The 21,520-nt window shown below is 42.6% G+C and overlaps 1 protein-coding gene across 2 annotated transcripts; it reads right to left on the bottom strand.

The window, feature by feature from the left end:
• Window positions 1-2,419: 2,419 nt before the first annotated feature.
• On the bottom strand, window positions 2,420-16,874 carry MS3_00006261 (uncharacterized protein). 2 transcript variants are annotated; one of them, XM_051214387.1, is made up of 12 exons: window positions 16,536-16,874; window positions 15,680-15,953; window positions 15,465-15,642; window positions 15,114-15,435; window positions 14,991-15,078; window positions 13,614-14,057; window positions 5,125-5,410; window positions 3,144-3,764; window positions 3,007-3,113; window positions 2,743-2,971; window positions 2,628-2,712; window positions 2,420-2,594 (listed from the first exon to the last, which is right to left on the bottom strand). In XM_051214387.1, the coding sequence occupies exons 2-8, from the start codon at window positions 15,831-15,833 to the stop codon at window positions 3,449-3,451; spliced, it is 1,788 nt and encodes a 595-aa protein (XP_051073561.1). In that variant the 5' UTR covers window positions 15,834-15,953; window positions 16,536-16,874; the 3' UTR covers window positions 2,420-2,594; window positions 2,628-2,712; window positions 2,743-2,971; window positions 3,007-3,113; window positions 3,144-3,448. The 2 variants fall into 2 exon arrangements, with proteins under 2 accessions (XP_051073561.1, XP_051073562.1); XM_051214388.1 differs by having other exon boundaries at window positions 2,628-2,971; window positions 3,007-3,764; window positions 15,114-15,642; window positions 15,680-16,695.
• Between the last annotated feature and the right edge of the window lie 4,646 nt (window positions 16,875-21,520).

Here is a 21,520-nt window from a genome sequence, read left to right as displayed (position 1 = left end):
CTACAACATGGGGTGTTGTTAAGTCACAAAATCAAAAGTTCTTAGCTGGGTAGACCACTTAAGGCTTTTTAGTTAAGTATGGCCGTGCATATCCAGTTTTCGTTTGTTTTCAAATTCTCTCAGTGCATGTTTCATGAGTAACTCCACCGACGCTCAGTCACTATCCGGAGTAGCGTCAAGCCTTAGAACACCGTCAACAGTAAATAACCATCAGTCAGTCAGTAACAACGTAGAACTTCGTACGTACGTACATCAATTCGAGTTGCCATACCACATTAGCACAGAGATGCAGTTGTCGACTCAAATTCCAAAGTGGTAGAGGTATTAAGAGTATAAGCAGTAATCGGAAAGATTAGGGTTTGACAATGTTATTTAAAGAGTATAATACAGTGAAATAAATTTGGAAATGGAAAAAAAGGGGACAGGAAGAATTCAGAAGATTAGAATTTGGAGAACACAAAGAGTAGATGCACCTGCGCCATTGCAAACGATTTTGAGCCATGTCATTTAGGGTCTCTAACCATCGGTTGCTATCATCTCGCGGTCCCCAACCAGGTAGTCTACACCTACCGACATGACTCAGTCCACTTGTCAGTGACTTCATGGACTTGTGCCATGTTCTGGTCTTGCCGCCCCTACCTTTCTTCCAACCTACCCCTACACCATAAAACACCGCGCGTCGAGGCAGTCGGTAGTTGGGCATACGTAACACATGTCCCAGCCATCTCAACTCACGAAGTTTCACCACTTCATCAATCGATTTGCCATCCTTACCTAGTACCCGTTTCCTAACAACTGTGTTACTTACTCGATGGTCCCATGATATACGAGCAATGTTTCGAAGACACCTATGATCAAATACTAGTAACATACGGATATCCCCTACTCTTACCGGCCATGTTTCACTGCCATAAAGTAGGACGGGACGAACTGCTGTGCAGTAAACACGTCCTTTGGTTGATAGACGGATATCTCGCCTACGCCATAAATGACGCAAGTTGGCGAAAGCTAGCCGAGCCTTCTGTGTCCGTGCTGAGATTTCGTCACACACCAGATCACAAGGGCTGGTGAGACTTCCACGATAAGTAAGGCGGTCGACACGCTCAATTACTTCACTCCCTATCATTAGTTCGGGTGTCGATGCAACCCAATCCTGAAGCAACATTTTGCATTTCGAGGGAGAGAATCGCATCCCGAACATGCTTGCATTGTTGCTTAGAGTGGTCAGAAGACTCTGCATTTTGTCAGCGTCTTCACCAAATAGAACTATGTCATCAGCATATTCTAAGTCAACAAGTGAACCTCCCGGTAGAAGTTCAACCCCTGGAAATTTGGATGAGGAAAGTGTTATCTCTAAAAGTACGTCAATGACAAAGTTAAACAAGAATGGAGAGAGTGGGCAGCCCTGACGAACACCACTTGAGGTAATCAATTCTGATGGCAGTTCGCCATAAGCTCTCACTCGACCAGTTGTGTTCGAGTAGAGAGCCTTTACAAGGTTAATGTACTTCTTTGGTACTCCTTTCAGTGACAAATACTGCCATAGAACCTCACGACCAACGGAGTCAAATGCCGCCTTAATGTCGAGAAATACTACGATTGAGGGGCGTATGAACGTGTGTCTGTGTTCTAAATAACCATAGTCTCTACTGTGTTTCGGGATTAGGCTGTCATTTAGTTCTCTACTGGAAGATGAAGTTAGAAACTATTAATCCACTAGTCCTTTTCGATATCCGGATAAAGTGAAACATTCTTTTTGGTATCTTACCCCTACAAATGTAATCCGAACGACAGGATATCCAAACAGTCTTGCTTGACTACAACTCTTATCGGTTTGTAGTTACTAACCATTAATAGCCATTCTTAAAACTTGATTATACTATGGAAATCTGTCAAAATTTGTTCACACAATGAAAACTGAAGACGAAATTCCTTAGTATACAATAATTGGAATGAAATAAGATTATTGGCGTATGCATCATTTAACTACGGAACGTTAAACTCGGTCGGTTATATATTTTTTCTAACGAAGTTTTTTTGTCTATGTGTTACGCATATCAAAAGTACTTACGCCTGTCACCCCTTGTGGAGGAGCATAGGCCGTCCACCAACATTCTCGACCGAACTTTGTCCTGGGCAACCCTTTCCAGTTGCTATGCATTTTTTGATGTCTGCTTCCAACTCCCGACGCAATATGTTCTTTAGCTTTCCTCTTTCCCTTATCTCTTCAGGATTCTAAGTTAGCGCTTGCCTCGTGATACAAGCGCAACGATTTATTTAGGTACATGGGATGTCCACATCAAAAGTAAATGATTTCAAAATTTCAGCACTAGTGTAATCCATATAATCTTATTGATTTATAAACACGTTAAGTTACGTCGGGGATAACGAGTGCACTTCAGAGGTGAAAAAAGACTCATTCAAAACAAACATTTATCAAGTTCATACACAAAAAACACAACGAAATGATATTTTATTGCTGACTAGAGGTAACACGCAATAAATGGATATTTCTGAACGAATTACTAGGTGTAGTTAGAACATCGGCCTTGAGACCATATTTCTTAAACAAAACTGAGAGGTCTGTAAAAGAACTGCTATACATAAGCTTTTTTAAATGAGGTTACCTCCGATTTTCGAAAGAAAGAAGTAAAGATGCATTGTTGTTTACTCTTAGTTGTAAAGTTGCAGTCTTCAAAAACGGTTCATATACTAAAAATGAGACTAGAATGATGGACTCACCTTCCTTATCATACAAACAATCAGATGCTAAAATGGTATCGAAGATCCCACCTGACCAGTCGAGGGGATAATTCCAATCTAATGGAGTAAAATCATAATTTTTGACTCCATTCAGCTGAGCATTAAGATGTAGTTTATCCGAATATGTCATGTCTTTATCAGTGAATCGAACATGAAGAGCCCCGAGAATAGCTGCAGTAATTCCACAAAGTCCTGTGCCAGCACCGAGCTATAATATATCAGTGTTATTGAACAAAACCTAACTTCGAGAACTCGAAGCCCTCTGACTACCTCAGGATACTTCACCAGGAAATCAGACAAGGCTTCTGCACACTTCCAGGTATAGTGACCATAATCCAGGGAAGAGTTCACTAAAATAAATTACATTAATATAATCGTACCTGATGTATATATTTGTACTTTGATCCCTTGAAATTGAAATATCTGTCTCTTAGTATCGACCTATATATATGTAAATATTAAAATAAAATTTTTAGTTCGGTGAAGCAATCCTGTTCTTAAATACATTGATGGGTTACATATTTAGTATAACGGTTTCATTTTTGTGTAGATTGCTCTTTGTAAAGAAGGTTATAAAAGGTGGGTATTTTAGTTTCTATGATTTTATTACAAAAACGACGTCAAATACAAAATATGTGTATCACGGTTCTGATGCTTAAGCATATGATTATTATTTTTAACGAAATCAGTCATTTTTATCGTGATTGCTTGGAGCACTCGTTGATATATTCTGTTCACCGATTGTCTTTGAAGTATTTTTCTTAGTTAAGATGCGGTTTATTAGATGTGTTATTATTGAGTCGCTGGCATTTTTTTGAAGAGTAACGTTGAAAACAGTAGTCGTAGCCTTGTGAACGGATCCAAACACGACAGCAACGACTGAACAAACCAAACACAAAACATTAAATGGCATACTGAAATCTGGTGTTGGCATTGTGACCAGAGATACAGGAGTGTGTAGACGAACAAAACCATCCTGAGGTACAGAATGAGTTGTATTGCTAGTAGAAAGAAGAAAGCAAACAATGATATATTTTAAAAGATAGTTTTAACATGTCGATGGCGTACTTGTATATTACTATTGAATTGGTGTCCGGGCCGGGTTAGTCTGACCTCTGCATTACAAGGTCCTATCACTCACTTCATCCACACTTTTCCTGTTATACAACTTGACAGAACATCTCCATCGTCTTGATTCTCATGATTATTCCAAATAACCTAGTGTTTTTTTATTAGCTTGTATTATTGCTGAGTTTCCTACGTGAAAACTGTGAAAATAAATGAACATTTTGGGTTAGCCAAGTAACATCCATTCCCGATATGACATTTAACTAACTTGGTGCATCGCCTACAGAATAATTTTTGAAATATCTGGACAAAGCAAGACCACGCAAGTACTAACGGTCGCATGATATAGACAGGTTGTAAGTGGATCATTCACTAGATAAAGGTCACTCCTCACATGTATCTGACTGTGCCGCCTATAGATACAATTTGTAAGGATTATTATTCGGCCTCTGGGGGATGCGGTCTTTTACGTTATCTTCTTATACTGCTCAGTCTGGTCGGTCAAGCACTAGTGGTTCAATCGGCTAGCAGATAATAATAGTCAATTATTTTTCATGAATAGATTAGCTATAACACAGGTCTACCATAACAAAAATAAGATGGAGCGTAGTGTTCCTAAATAAACTTATGACCAAAACTAGATAATGAAATACAAAGGCTATATTATTATCTTTAATCTACAGCTGATCGAAGTAAGTGCCATTCATAAAATCCTATTTTCGGATGAAAACAGTTTTTACTTAAAATGGTAAGATTCAGTAAAGATTCCATAATCATTACTTCTTCCATGATGGTGAAACGCGGGACTTTTAATCAACATTAGGTATTTTATTAAACTTCAAACAAGGAGTGAAGTTGACAGTTCTATCGTCCACAGGTCAGAAATTCATCAGTAATCTGATTACTTCCATAGATTATATCGGGAGAAGTTTGCGATCAGCATAAAACTGATCACTGGAAATCGAATGCTTACGTATTCATCTACAGACTGATCGAATTTCGTAGATACTTTAGTACGTGAGTATGGAGAATTGTAATTTCACCAAAGTGAACACTTCCGGTTAGCATTTATCGTAACTTGTAACAGGTGAACAGAGAAATCCATGTTCGATAACTACTGGGAGTAATGTTGGACTTATTCCTTAAAACTACCTAGTTTACGCTTTTTTAGCCATGAAATTGGTGGGAAATAGATCTTATCTACTTGAGCACACTGAACATAAAAACAGAATGAGTTATCTTGGGATATTAAAAGCACAAGCTAGGGGATCTATGAATAGGCAAGTAACTTACAAAAACTGATTGTAACTACTGGCCCAATTCGGGAGATTCAGATTGTGGAATGCTGTATGTTTTGTTTTGTTTAAATAATCTATTTGTTCGCTGTTTAAAACATACGAAACAGTTGCTGCAGGAAGGAAAAAGCCATGATTGGCGTCAGGAGGAAATTCATTCCAGCGTTGTAAAACTTTCCGAAACTCATAAGTAATGATTAGCTGATTAAGAGCAGGCAAGGTGATTACTAATTCAATACTGCCCATACGTTTCCTAGCCAAGCTTGGTTTAACTGCCAACCAGTCTATCAAAATAAACGTATTTCATTCAAACACTGAAATGATTTAAGAAAGACTGGTGGATAAATATGAATATTAACAAAGTATGAAACTGCATACGACTACAAAAATCTCATTCGATCTAGTACGGTATTTTTATTTTTATTTTTATTTGGACACATGAATATTGGTACAAGAGAGCGCCAATATATATGCGCCACACAAAACAATGAAAATTCGAGAGGAATACAAAGAATGAAAAAAAAGCTAAGGAGCGCAACAAAAAAAGAGAGAACAATAACGAAGAGATTGGTGTAAGGTAATGTGCTAGAAATCAGGGAACGCAAAGGTACAATCGGAAGCAATCTTTCAGGTAAGGGAGACAGAACCACTTTTTATGAAGAAAGTAAAAGAAGGTTACAGCAGGATCGCCACTGGCTTCTATTCTGAGCCATATCTGATAGCGTCTCTAGCCACTGTGTAGCACCATCTCTCAGTCGGGCAATGGAGGTGGTTACTTCGCCAAAAATCAAATTCTGTTCCATGGTACATCTAGGCGGTGTGCCTAAAGCACCACCTTCGCTATCCCGTCGTTTTTTGCCCCCGAATGCCCTGGTACGGCCGAGAGTGGGGTGAGTCCGCTCTCCCTCTCGAAATACTCTCACACGGCCGCGCGTATACAGCCTCTGCCAGGGAAGTCCTTCTCATTGCCTTCTCGTGGCGGGGGTGTTGTTTACGAAAATGAGAGGACGAAAAGCGAATGTCCGGCGCTTTAACCGGATCACAAACCAATGGTGCACATGGGCTCCAGTATCCTGCGGGAACAAATGGCGTATGAACCAATCTTTGGTCACCGGCTACCATGGGATTGCATCTCCTTACGATGCTCCACTGCCTTGTGGGTTAGACCTTTAGGTCAAAGGCTCGGGGAGTGGCCCCCTAAGAAAACCACCTGCTTCGGTTTGGGCACCCGGGCAGTATCACAGTCCACACACAAACGATGAACTCTATGTTTTTGGCAACTACTTTTATCGCTCCGAAAAACAATCAGTCGATTCAAATAATTATCATTACTATTATTGTCGTTATTATTATTATTATTTCCTACATTATTCACCCTCTTTTATACTTATACAGCGGCTCGTCTTTGGTGGAAATCCGACTGTATCTAAACGTTCTCGAGTCACTGTCCGGTTGAAAGTTGTATGTTACCATCGAATATGAGTACTGAAGCAGTTTTTCTGAAACCACGTGCGCCATTCAAACTGGCTGCCTTCAACGTTCGCACACTTATGCAGGTTGGTCAACAGGTAGGGCTGGCTATGTCTTTGGAAAGTCTTAATATTGATGTTTGTTGTCTATCCGAGACCCGTATTCAAGACTCTAGCGAAGTACTACAAATTCGCTCTACATCTGTCACTTCAAAAAGCTTGTTTTACGTGCGCTTATCCGGGGACCCTGTGGCATCTTCGTCTGGTCTTGCAGGCGTTGGTGTCGCACTAAGCGCTAGAGCTGAGGCAGCACTAGTCGATTGGATCCCCATTAACAGTCGGTTATGTGCTGTTAGATTAGAAAGTTCCATCAAAGCGAGAAGAAATCGGCGTGAGAAACGATGTCTTTTCGTCATCTCCGCCTATGCCCCGACAGATTGCAGCCCGGATGCAATCAAGGATGAGTTTTACCACCAGTTATCAGTTCTTCTCCAGAAAGTGCGTTCGACAGATATTGTGGTACTAGCCGGAGACTTGAATGCTCAGGTCGGGCGTCTAGGCACAGAAGAGAGTCGTTTAGGTGGCCGATGGGGACTTGTTGGTCGCAGGTCAGATAACGGGGACCGTCTACTGCAACTGTGCACAGACCACAACCTGTTTCTGGCTAGCACTAACTTTCGGCACAGTCATCGCCGATGTGCCACCTGGCGTCCTCCCTCTGCATCTCAAGCCTGGACTCAGATTGATCACATCGCGATCAGCTACCGCTGGCGTGGTTGTGTAAAGGACTGCCGCTCCTTTTGGAGTACCTATCTGGACTCTGACCATGCCTTGGTCTGCGCCAATCTTGCCTTACTTTTCAGTGGCCAACGAAGTGACCACCACCAAAAGATTGATGTTAGCAAGCTGGTTGCAACTTCTGTTGCAAATAAGTATCGAACCGAGCTAGCCTCTAGGCTAGCTACCACTCCACCGAAAAGTATAGATGAGCATTGGTTGCAATTGCATGACGCCATGAAAATGGCGGGAACAGTCAGTTGTGGGTTTGCGAAACGTCCCGCTTTTAAGCACTGGGTTTCTTCTGGTTCCTTACAACTCATTGAAGCCCGTCGGTCTACTCCGGGTGACCGTGAGTTTGACCATAAACGAAGCTTTCTTTCATGTCACGACACCATGTCATGCACTGACCACCTCTCCGCTTCTTCCAACCAGTCCCAGAGTCGGCAAATAATGCACGACGTGGAATCCTCTGGGACGACATTCGGAGAACATGTCCAAGCCACCGAAGTCGGTGTTTCAAGATGGTGACACCAATTGCAGTATCGTCTCTGTGCCTGAACACACGATGCCGAACCTCTGCATTACTGACATGGTGTTGCCACTGAATGTCAGCAATCCTTCGGAGACAGCGATGATCGAACACAGAGAGTCGTCTAACGTCCTCAACTCGGAGAGGCCAGGTTTCACAAGCATAGAGCAAAACTGCTCTCACCGACGCGTTGTAAATCCGACCTTTTACAGCCAGACTAACATCACGAAGGCGCCAAAGGTGGCCCAGATTGGCATAAGCCGCTCTGGCTTTCACTATACGTGCATTGGTCTCATCACTCACACCCCCACCAGCACTTATGCAGCTACCCAGATACACGAACTTCTCGACTACGTCTATCTGCTCACCATCCAGGGTGAGTACAGGATTGGAATCCTGCCAGTCTTGTAGGAGTACTTTGCACTTCGAAGGTGCAAAACACATACCATACCCACGGACACTGATTGCCAACTGATTAAGTGCGGATTGCATGCCTTGGGCATTATCGCACAGTAAGACAATATCGTCCGCATACTCAAGGTCGAGAAGTCTTTCTCCAGGCAACATATCTACGCCGCCATTACTTACATTCATCAGAGCTGTTTCCAGAATGTCATCGATGGCAAAGTTGAAGAGGAATGGTGAGATTGAGCAACCCTGCCTAACTCCACTACTCGAATGGAACAATGGAGAAAGGTGGTTGTATGCCCTCACTCTGCCTGAGGTGTTTTTATATAGGGCTTTTAGGATGTTAATAAACTTCTCAGGCACACCCTTCTTCAATAGACAATCCCAGAGAACAGTCCTGTCCAACGAATCGAAGGCAGCCCTGATGTCAAGAAACACTACGATTGTTGGCCTTTGATAAGTATGGCGGTGTTCTAACATTTGGCGGAGGGTGAAGATATGATCAATACATCCTCGACCAGAACGAAACCCAGCCTGCTCCTCGCGAGTCAATCTTTCTTGGGTTTTGAACAACCTACGAAGTATGACGGAAGCCAATAGCTTGGACGCAATCGGAAGTAGACTTATCCCCCGATAGTTGTTACAGGAACGACGTGAACCCTTTTTAAAGATAGGGACAACTATCGACTCATTCCATGACGTTGGTACACTCTCTAACTCCCAGACCTTTGTAAACAACGTCGTCAATTCCTTAGTCAAAAAGTCACCACCATCTTTAAAAAGAGCCGGAGGTAAGTCATCTGGGCCAGGTGATTTGTAACGCTTCAAGAGTTGGAGTTCCTTGCGGACTTCCTCCTCGTTTGGTGGATCAGTCGTCACCGGCCATGGAGGGCAGGGCAGTCTGACCGATGTTGCCGGAGCAGCAGGCCAGTTGAACTGCCCTTCAAAAATTCTGCCCACCGTCCAAGACGTCGATGGATGTTAGTGATTGGCATCCCATCATCCTCGCAGATTGTTTCACTCACACCAGACTTCTTGCTGCCAGTGGCTCGGATGAGCTGGAAGAGCTTCCGGTAATTACCAGATGCAGCTGCTGCTTCCAGCTCATTAGCACGCTTCGACCACCAGGCTTCTCGGTCCTTACGCAAGCTTTGCCCAATTTCCTTACATAACATCCTTCGTTTATGGTCAAACTCACGGTCACCCGGAGTAGACCGACGGGCTTCAATGAGTTGTAAGGAACCAGAAGAAACCCAGTGCTTAAAAGCGGGACGTTTCGCAAACCCACAACTGACTGTTCCCGCCATTTTCATGGCGTCATGCAATTGCAACCAATGCTCATCTATACTTTTCGGTGGAGTGGTAGCTAGCCTAGAGGCTAGCTCGGTTCGATACTTATTTGCAACAGAAGTTGCAACCAGCTTGCTAACATCAATCTTTTGGTGGTGGTCACTTCGTTGGCCACTGAAAAGTAAGGCAAGATTGGCGCAGACCAAGGCATGGTCAGAGTCCAGATAGGTACTCCAAAAGGAGCGGCAGTCCTTTACACAACCACGCCAGCGGTAGCTGATCGCGATGTGATCAATCTGAGTCCAGGCTTGGGATGCAGAGGGAGGACGCCAGGTGGCACATCGGCGATGACTGTGCCGAAAGTTAGTGCTAGCCAGAAACAGGTTGTGGTCTGTGCACAGTTGCAGTAGACGGTCCCCGTTATCTGACCTGCGACCAACAAGTCCCCATCGGCCACCTAAACGACTCTCTTCTGTGCCTAGACGCCCGACCTGAGCATTCAAGTCTCCGGCTAGTACTACAATATCTGTCGAACGCACTTTCTGGAGAAGAACTGATAACTGGTGGTAAAACTCATCCTTGATTGCATCCGGGCTGCAATCTGTCGGGGCATAGGCGGAGATGACGAAAAGACATCGTTTCTCACGCCGATTTCTTCTCGCTTTGATGGAACTTTCTAATCTAACAGCACATAACCGACTGTTAATGGGGATCCAATCGACTAATGCTGCCTCAGCTCTAGCGCTTAGTGCGACACCAACGCCTGCAAGACCAGACGAAGATGCCACAGGGTCCCCGGATAAGCGCACGTAAAACAAGCTTTTGAAGTGACAGATGTAGAGCGAATTTGTAGTACTTCGCTAGAGTCTTGAATACGGGTCTCGGATAGACAACAAACATCAATATTAAGACTTTCCAAAGACATAGCCAGCCCTACCTGTTGACCAACCTGCATAAGTGTGCGAACGTTGAAGGCAGCCAGTTTGAATGGCGCACGTGGTTTCAGAAAAACTGCTTCAGTACTCATATTCGATGGTAACATACAACTTTCAACCGGACAGTGACTCGAGAACGTTTAGATACAGTCGGATTTCCACCAAAGACGAGCCGCTGTATAAGTATAAAAGAGGGTGAATAATGTGGGAAATAATAATAATAATAACGACAATAATAGTAATAATAATAGTATTAATAATGACAATAATTGTAATGATAATTATTTGAATCGACTGATTGTTTTTCGGAGCGATAAAAGTAGTTGCCAAAAACATAGAGTTCATCGTTTGTGTGTGGACTGTGATACTGCCCGGGTGCCCAAACCGAAGCAGGTGGTTTTCTTAGGGGCCACTCCCCGAGCCTTTGACCTAAAGGTCTAACCCACAAGGCAGTGGAGCATCGTAAGGAGATGCAATCCCATGGTAGCCGGTGACCAAAGATTGGTTCATACGCCATTTGTTCCCGCAGGATACTGGAGCCCATGTGCACCATTGGTTTGTGATCCGGTTAAAGCGCCGGACATTCGCTTTTCGTCCTCTCATTTTCGTAAACAACACCCCCGCCACGAGAAGGCAATGAGAAGGACTTCCCTGGCAGAGGCTGTATACGCGCGGCCGTGTGAGAGTATTTCGAGAGGGAGAGCGGACTCACCCCACTCTCGGCCGTACCAGGGCATTCGGGGGCAGTACGGTGAAAGAATAAGAAATAATTTAAGTGCTAGATATAGATAAAACGTTCATACAATGCATGAAATGAAAAACGATTGCACAAATAAATCAGATTGTGAAATTATGCTTGTGACTTAGCTACCATTTTCAGACATTTAGACACACAAACCCTGGTATAAAGGGGCACGAAATACATATGCGCCACACAATAACAATTAGGTTGTGAAGAGATGAAGTGAGTATAACAGAAAGTAAAGGAACAATGTGAAGAAATTAGTATACGAGAGCGAGATAAAAATATTAACAATAGTGGGAGGCAGTTAAGTTGGGAAGAATACAACCAGGAAGAATTCTTTCAGCCAAAGAAGTCACTCACACTTTTATGAAGTTAAGTAAAGTTTCGGCATAATCGTCACTGGCTTATACTGAGTTATGTCTGATAACGTCTCAAGCCACTATGTTCTATCATCTCTAGGACACCGACCAGGGAATCGTGGAGGTCCGACAGAAGCCTGCCTTGTACAGCTTTCTTTCATACCACGACACACTGACTGCCTCTCCGCCTTTTCAACCAGTTCCAGCGTCGGCAAATAATTCGCGACGTGGAATTCTCTGGGAAGACATTCGTAGGATATGTCCACGACACTGAGGTCGATGTTTCAAGATAGTGACACTAATTGAATTACCGTCGCTGTGCCCGAACACGATGCCGGACCTCTACATTATTAACATAGTGTCGCCATTGGACGTCAGCAATCCCTCGAAGACAACGATGACTAAACACAGAGTAGTCTAACATCTTCAACTCGGAGGCCGAGTTTCACAGGCATAGATAAAAACTGCTCTCACTGATGCATTGTAGATCCGACCATTTGCAGCCAGACTAACATCACAGAGGCGCAAAATATGGATCAGATTGGCATAAGCCACTCTGCCTTTCATTATGTACGGATCGATTTCATCATACGCCACCACCAGCACTTACACAGTTACCCAGATACACAAACTTCTCGACTACGTCTACCATCTCACTGTCCAGAGTGTTAGTTCAAAGCTCTATCAGTCCTGTAGAAGTACTTTGCGCTTGGAAGGTGCAGAAGAAATGCCGTACTTGCGGACAGTGACTGTCAACTGACTCGGTGCGGATTACATGGCTTGGGTATCAACATACAGTACGACAATATCATCCGCATACTCAAGGTCGAGAAATCCTTCTCCAAGCAGCAGATCTACAACACTATTACTTACATTCACCAGAGATTTTTCCAGATAGTCATCGATGGCAAAGTTGAGGAGGAATGGTAAGATCGGGCAACCCTGCCTAACCCCACTGCTTGAATGAAAACAATGAAGACAAATGGTTGCGTGCCCTCATTCCGCCTGAGGCGTTTGTATATAGGGCTTTCAAGATGTTAATAAACTTCTCAGACATACTTTATTTCAATAGTTAACCCCATAGAACGGTCCTGTCCAGCGAGTCGAGAGCGGCCTTAATGATAAGATATGATCAATACATCCTCGATCAGAACAAAAACCATCCTGTTCCTCACGAGTCAATCTTTCTTGGATTTTGAACAATTACACGAAATATGACGGAAGCCAATAGTTTGGACGCGATCGGAAGTAGACAGTTGTTGCATAAACGATGTGTACCTTTTTGAGATAGGGAAAACTATCAACTCATTCCACGATGTTGAAACACTCTCTGATTGCCAGACACATATAAACAACCCAGCCAGTTCATTAACCGGCATCATCAGAAGGGTCGGAGGTAAGTCATCTGAGCCCGGTGATTTGTGGAGCTTCAAGAGTTGAGGTTCCTTGGGAATTTCCACCTCGTCAAGTGGATCAGTCGTCACCGGCCATGAAGGGCAGGAAGTCTGATTGATGTCGTCAGGGCAACAGACCAGTTGAACTGCTCCTCGAAAAACTGCTAATCATCCAAGACGTCGTAGATGGTATTGATTGGCATCACATCAGCTTCACAGATAGTTTCACTCACACCAGACTCCTTGCTGCTAGTGACTTGGATGAGTTCAAAGAACTTCCGGCAGTTACCAATTCTCAAGGTGAATCCTCCATACCCACCAACCCGGTTAAAGCACTAGACATTCGCGTTTCATCCTCCCAATTTCGCAAATAATATTCTCACCGCGAGAGGGCACTGAGTAGGACTTCTCTGAGTGGCTGTATACGCGAGGCTTTGTGAGGATATTTCGAGAGGGGGAGCAGACTTTCCTCACCTTCGGTCTCACCGCGGCATTTTTTAAAACAACTTCCCATTATTAAGAATTAATTAGATACATAACATGATTACTGAAAAGCAAATCAATTCAGATCGACTTACTTGGGGTAATCACTGTTTTGTTTTGTGTTTTGGGATCCAAACCGTAGATTTTTAAGGAACTGAAAAAAACTTGTGTGTACCACGGAATTAGATCAAAATAAACTATCTTTAAGTTGAAATCAGCTCTACTAGTCAGGAAAACTTTGACTCCACCCCTTACACTTCCAGAACCAGTGATATGTTTGGTAGCTGAAACAAGAGGTGAATGCTCTGGAGAGAACTTTTTCCCACTAGTTTTGAAAGGAAAAGATATGAATTGTGTAGATAGATCTTTTGTCGAATACGCAGCTAGAACACGATTATCCAAACAGTCGACTTTCAGTTTATTATCTAAAGGGATATTCATATCTTCATATGAAGCAAGGATGAACACGCGACTAGTGTTTGCTGCATCGCAAAATCCTTTGAATTCCGAACCAAGGATACTTCTGATAGACCAAGGAGCTGAGAATATATATATCCAAATCAAATAGTACATATGAATGAGATAAACACTAAAAGATTTGGCCAAATGAAGTTCATATTAAATAAAGTTTTATAATGTGAGCTAATTGACAAGTTGCTAGTCTCTTATTGGTAATATTAATGTACAACTAGAGAACAGTAGAGATAAGTCCTATCGAACTAATTTTTAACTACTAGCCACTAAACCGAAATACTATATCACATCAACAACCCATGTGATTTAGGCTATTTCTTTTATGTTATTCTTCTGTTCATGTCACTTAAGTGTGAACCAACTGATATATACATTTGTACTTACTAAAAGAGTATAAAAAGTAAATAACATAATTTAAATATTTCCGAATGACAAAGTTACAGAATATGAAGAGGAATGTTTATTTGTGTTCATGAAATTCCAATAAAATGAACAGATTGATATATTATCTAAAAAGTTAAATGTAATCCATAAGTAAAGCAATATGAATGGTTTGATCTCATTAGTTGAATTACATGTTGCATGAAAAAAAATAACAAGCAATACAATAACAAGAAACTAAGCGAAATTTGAGGTGCTGTGAATGGTTATTAGGAAAAGATGTTACGGAATGTTGTAGGGTCATGAGATAAAGACTAATCCCAACTCGATATCACAACTTACAAAATTCTAATCTATAATAAGGCATTGACGTACAGGTAATAAAACACAAGTGGAAGGCCTTTCTGTAAACAAAAACATGTATTACTTTGACTCTGAGATACTTTGTTAGATAGAGAACACTCGAAATGAACAAAACACTTCGGTCGTTTCGTTTGAAAAAATCTGTAAATCGTAAGGTATTATGGATAGTGGATAGCTAGACACGAAATGAAAACATAGGAGGTTGTATATCACTAGTTAACATATACAGTGTAGTAATTTTAAATTCCACTTACACGTTCTTTTCGCAAACAACAAACTTCTGTCAAAGACAACCGTCAGGGTTTCCATCAGCTCTAGCCCGATTTCGTGACATTCTAAATCCTGAGTAGTAATGATATATTACAAATAAGGCTTACCAAACACACTCGTCTAACTCCAATAGTCATGGTGTTGTAATTTGACTTAAACAGTGAAGTTGAACGCAACAAGCTTCCCAAACCGGAAAATGATTTACATGGTAAGTACTTGGTCCATGGAGTCAAATTCTCACTGCACAAAGCCTCACCAGGTAGCTGAGAATATCTGACCTCCTTAGAAACTCTACTGAATTTCGGTACTCCAGATGGCTTGTAAGAGTGGATCGGAGAGGCAAAATTTTCATTTGTAGATAGTCGGTTTAAAGAAGCACAGAATAATCCCGAAAGAGCATGTGTTAATTTAAACCATGATTGATCAACACTAAACGCTGAACTAAGTATAAGGATTACCTGGTAGTTTGACTTCCAAACCATGCCCATAGTTCAGCTCCAGAAGGGGAAACTGAAATAAAGTTACTACCCCAACGTTCATCCCATATCCCTCTTGAGATAGAAAGGTGGAATTCATCCACATCATATTTTTTTAGGATTTGAATGATGGGTTTTGGAAGAATGTTATAGTGCTTTGCTAAATCAAAATTCGTCTAAGCATTGATAGAACTTACAATGGAAAACAGACTCTGAAGTTGTAGCGGCAAAATTGAAATGGAATGCTGTATATCCATGACCAAGATCTTTGATGAGAAGTTCTTCATTAAAATTCTCGCAATAAACCGAAGCATAAAATATTAGGAATGCAATCAGACGAAAACCGAGCATAGGGTGTACTTTTCATATATCAAGTAGTGTTTATAAGATCACAAAAAATAACATTAACTAAAACATAATGAGATATTTCGAGACTTGTTAGGAATCTGCAACTAAAATTACGAGGACTGTCTGAAAACAGACGAAAAGTTAATTTGGAATTTCGTGTTACTACAAAAATGTTTTTATCACATTTCTGGAAACATTAGATGAACAAGTTATGTAAAAAAAGACGAACTATTTAAGAAATCCCTATATATAAAAGATTCACTATCATCAAGATAGTTATGCGTACATATACGTATAAAAAAGTTAACGCCGTCAACTCAGAACTGAAAACAAAATAAGTACATTATGAAATTGAGGTGCTAAACATATTATCATATACTTAATTGCAAGCTACAACTCGCGAATATATCATATCCTACAAATTCATATAGATACACGTTTTCAGGAATAAAAACAGTTCGTTTGGTTTATGCCAATCATTCGGTGTGCATAAGGCTGTTTGCAGTTTTACTGTTCATGAACGGTGTCTGGATCCACTAAAGTGCCATAGAAGCAATTTCAAAAATCACATAGTTTGCAAGAAATGAAGATAATGGTTTTTAACTTATACGGTAAATAATTATGTAGACGAGAACTAGTCAGAAAAAAATATTTTATGCAGTCTTAGATATAAGTGGGTTGTGAAGCATCGACAACATTACTGACCTTGATGACCTAGATGTACTCCTGTAACACGTGTAATCAGCAGTCACTGGAAGACGGGAAGACCTAAAGCCACAACACACACAATGTTAACTGAACACTCTACACCACAGAGAGAACGAGGAATGGAGGCCAATAGACGTTTATTTAAAAATTAAAATCCGCGGGTTCTGTACAGAAAGAGAGCTAGTTTACAAAACGGTCTTATGAGTCATCCTGTAAGTTCAGTGCGTGTAGGGCTTGCTCTTCTTCTTCTAAAGCGTTTATTCTTGCTTGCCCTGCAATAGAAGGAAAACAAAATCTATTAACAACATCATACATGATGATTTTAATCCCGTTACATCGCCCTCTCTCCTAATGAGGCACTGTCCTCAGTGCCTTATTTTGGGCATGGGTATGCTGTCCCTCCTTCAGATGGTACTTCGTAAAATCTAGTGGCCGGCGGTGGATCAGCGAGTTGAGCATCGAAGGGAAATGTCGTCCGATCGGGTTTTATCTGGTTGTAGTGCACCGTTATCACATCGTCTTTAGGTCGTTGTATGTTACGCAATACAAACGTGGTGGGCGATCGGATGAGGACAATTTCAAAGGGGCCTTGCCAGGGTTGATGGAATTTACTGCAACCCCTAGCGACGTCATTGGGCGGCGTAACCAGACGCGATCTCCAACCGTATACCTAGGTCCTTGTGCTTGACGATCATATATATCTTTTTGGTGTCCACTAGCCTTGCCTAAGTTAATGTTGACCAGACGGTAGGCATCAGCTAGTCGGTTGCGAAGAGTACGTATGTACGGAACATGCTCTTGTTCTTCGTAGGGCAGCAGGGGTGACTGTATCTCTACTGGTAGGCGTAGTTCGTGCCCGAACAGCAAAATAGCAGGCGAGAATCCCGTGGACCCATGTACCGACGTACGATATGCTAAAAGGCATTGGGGAGCACCTCATCCCATAACTCAGGTGACGATCTGCTGACAAACGACTGCAAGATGGCTTTAATAGTTCTGTTTGTTCTTTCTACGAGGCCGTTACCTTCTGGGTGATAGGCAGTGGTGTGTGTCTTCTTGATTCCTAATAGCCGGCATATCTCAGTAATGAGGTGGCTTTCAAAGGATGGACCTTGGTCGGAGTGGAGTGAGACAGGGGCACCATAACGGGAGACCCAGTGATCGATGAAAGCTCGGGCAACAGTAAGGGCGTCTTGCTGTGGAAGGGGTACAGCTTCGCACCATTTAGTGAAATAATCCACCATAACCAGTATGTAGCGGTTCCCGTTTTTGTCGTAGTTAGTGGTCCCATGATGTCTATACCAACTCGCTGGTGTGGTCCTGTCGTCACCATCGGCGTCATTGGTGCACGGGGTGTCTGCTGAGGCGATTTAAAACGGCAGCACGTGTTACAATTCTTGCAAAACTGAGCTACATCTTCGTGTATGGAAGGCCACCAAAAGCGTTGACGGACAGCGTGTTCAGTTCTCCGTTCTCCCGCATGACCAAGTTCGCGGTGTACCTGTTCCACAATACTCTCAACTTTCACTCGCGGTACTATCAGTAGGGGTTGTTTTGATTCATTCATTAGGAATAATGTGTCACCATATAGCTTGAAGTTACCCCATTTGGTGCAGATACGACGAGTTGTTACGGATTGATCTTTAAGCTCCCTCATGGATGGCTTACTATTTCCATGTAGCTGTCTTTGATAAACAATCTGTAAGTCTGGATCTGCTGCTTGTAGGGAGGGCCAGTCTGTCTCTGGAGCTGTACTAAGAATTGCGTTAATAATATCTGTGGTCTGGGGTATTCGGGAGAGGGCATCCGCGTTTGCATGTCGATTTCCCGGTCGATACTCGCATGTGAAATCGAACTCTTGTAGTCTCTCCTGCCAGCGTGCCACTTGCCCTTTCGTGTCCATCTCGAGCTACTTGTGATAAAACTGCTCCAATAGCCGAGGAACTAGCATCCGTATCAAGTATAAATTCGCCTCCGTCTGCTGAAGTATCTGGGAAGGCTAATATAGGTGGAGAAGTTAACCGAGCCTTCAAAGCATCGAACGCCTGTTGACACTCGCTGGTCCATAAAAATTTTCGTCCTTTGTGGGTTAATCGGTGTAAAGGTGCTGCTAATGATGCGAAATCACGTACGAAGCGTCTATAGTAAGAAGCTAGTCCAAGGAAGCTACGAACGTCTTCAGGTGATTTTGGTTGCGGCCAATTAACAATCACACGTGTCTTTTCTTTATCTGTTGCCACTCCATCTTCTGTAATGCGGTGCCCTAAGAAAAGCACTTCTTTTTGCAATAGTCGACATTTAGATGGTTTCACTTTTAGGTTATGCTGCCTAATACGTTGTAGGACTGCCTTCAAATTGGCATTATGTTGTTCTGGCGTGCTGCCATATACAATAATATCGTCAAGGTAGATTAAGCACTGGTGCGGTACGAGACCCTGCAGAACTGTCTGCATCAATCGTTGGAAGGTAGCTGGGGCATTAGTTAGCCCGAAAGGCATTACTTGAAATTCATATAAGCCATCAGGCACTACAAATGCAGTTTTTTTCTATCTTGGGGTCGGACTTCCACTTGCCAATACCCTGATGCTAAGTCTAGCGTTGAGAACCAGCGAGCACCTTTCATGGCATATAAGGTAGCGTCTATCCGTGGAAGTGGAAAGGAATCACGCTTAGTTATAGCATTAAGGCGTCGGTAATCTACACACAGTCGTAGGGAGGAATCCTTCTTTTTACTAAGACAATTGGCGATGCCCAGGGTGACGAAGATGGTACAATAATCTTTTTTCTAACATATCTTTTATCATTGATTCTAAATGAGGCTGATAATGCACCGGGACTCTGCGAGGTGGTTGGCGTAATGGCATGTGGTCACCTGTGACAATGGAATGTTGCACAATGGTTGTCCGATTTCCAGAGATATTCTCCGAGAAAACAGTGCTAAATCGTTGGAGTACGTCAATGGTAGCTCGACGGTCCTTTTCACTTATTAATTGGTTATCTTGTACCTGACGTACAATCTCTGCAGTTCCCACCTGGGCTACGGACTTAGTTGGTATTTCATGGTGTTGTATTTGCACGACAACTCCACCAATATTCGCTTCTGACTTATTCATGTGTATAGAGACCTGGTATTTTAACATGAAGTCGACCCCGAGAATCATGTCCCAAGTCAGTGTGGGGCAAACCCAGAATTCATGTTGAAAAGGCTTCTTGTCAATCGTCAGCTCTAACCTTATCTTAGAACACGCTTTCAAGGGTTCTCCGCTCGCGGTAATTAAGGTAGAAGAGCATTGTTTACGCTGAGTGCTGAGGTTAAGTTTCTGCAAGAGGTCTTCCTTGATCAAGGACACTGAAGCTCCTGTATCTAATAGTATATTAATCTCAGTACTTTGCACTCTACCCTTAATAGTAACAGGGCACAAATGTTTAACATAGCAAGACGATATATGCAAACGACACTGCTTACCTCTGTTTTTCACGCGGTTATGCCCGCATTTCTTGGCATTTTTGCCGAAACGTCTGCAATAGAAGCATTCTGTTTGCTGGCCTCGATAGTTGTCCCCTGACGACCGTCCGTTCCATGTGGAAGCCGGCTGCCCTCGTCTACTATTCCGGTCAGGGAACTCTCTAATAGCCGCGGCGCTTTGAAAGCTATCTTGTAGATTAGGTTCGGTGGCTTCATCGATAGTCATCACGGTTGGTCGATAGGTCGCCAATGGAACTGACAGTCTTTCAGCAGTCAACAACCGAAGTGTCGTTCGTTTCAAGTCGGCTGTGTCAGCCGATGGTACTCGAAGTAGATGTTCTCGCAGTGCACCTGACAGCAGTCCTTCAATAAAACGGGAGCGTGTAATTTCTTCTCGCCCCAAGATGTCCAGGCTAGGGAATGCCTGGGTTGCTAGCTGCTGTAATGAGTGAAGATAGTCGATGGGGCTTTCCTGAGGTTTCTGGTGGCGAGACAAAAACTGAATTGTCATCTGCTGGGTGTCTACGGGCAGGGAAAAGCAGTCGTCTAGAATTCTCCAGTTTTGTGAGAGCGTGTTACTGGCCGCAAAACCGTTCGCTATAGCCCTGCGTACTGCTTCATCGCTCAGATAGGAAACAAGGTAGTTGAAATGCTCGGTCAATGGAACTCTCTGAAGGTACGCTGTGACTTTAAATTTCCAAACGGAGTAATCTGATGATGTTTCGAGCAGTGGTGGCTGGTGTGGGGTTGAACTGGGAGTAGCCCTGATTGGAATCAGAGGGGGTTCGTCTAGGTTCTCATCGCGTTTTTCCATCTCACCTCCGACACCAGTTGTAACACGTGTAATCAGCAGTCACTGGAAGACGGGAAGACCTAAAGCCACAACACACACAATGTTAACTGAACACTCTACACCACAGAGAGAACGAGGAATGGAGGCCAATAGACGTTTATTTAAAAATTAAAATCCGCGGGTTCTGTACAGAAAGAGAGCTAGTTTACAAAACGGTCTTATGAGTCATCCTGTAAGTTCAGTGCGTGTAGGGCTTGCTCTTCTTCTTCTAAAGCGTTCATTCTTGCTTGCCCTGCAATAGAAGGAAAACAAAATCTATTAACAACATCATACATGATGATTTTAATCCCGTTACACTCCTATAATTTGAATAACGTAAATTCCTAAGACCAACACTAAAAACATGGAAGCACAGAAGGAGTGTTTAGTTTCAGTATAGGGGTCATCACCACGTGCATTCACAAGGGTGAACATGAAGTTCATAGACTACCGAAACGGCGTGAAACTATTAGTATACGATTTCAATCATTTTATGATGTAGCTCATTACTCATTCATAACCTGTGGTAAACAACTATCTCACAGATTTGCCCTGGTGATGTAATTAAGAACAGTTAGTGATATAAACTACGGAACTGCAATAAATCATAGATACCCTTTGTTAAGATCCCATTAACACGAAACAGAAGGAAATGAATGTATTTTCCAATAGATCGGTCGCTGA

This window comes from Schistosoma haematobium, chromosome 1, assembly GCF_000699445.3.
Source record: "Schistosoma haematobium chromosome 1, whole genome shotgun sequence".
In the NCBI taxonomy this organism is placed as follows: Eukaryota; Metazoa; Platyhelminthes; class Trematoda; order Strigeidida; family Schistosomatidae; genus Schistosoma; species Schistosoma haematobium.
The sequence above is the reverse complement of the archived record's forward strand: the minus strand, read 5'-3'. Positions and strand labels throughout refer to the sequence as shown.

Coding starts and splice junctions, on each gene's coding strand:
- MS3_00006261 (XM_051214387.1), bottom strand. CDS start 15,833: ATGCTCGGTTTTCGTCTGATTGCATTCCTAATATTTTATGCTTCGGTT. Junction 15,436..15,464: donor TTTGGAAGTCAAACTACCAG/GTAATCCTTATA, acceptor TTCAGCGTTTAG/TGTTGATCAATCATGGTTTA. Junction 3,765..5,124: donor AGTAGTTACAATCAGTTTTT/GTAAGTTACTTG, acceptor TCTTTCTACTAG/CAATACAACTCATTCTGTAC.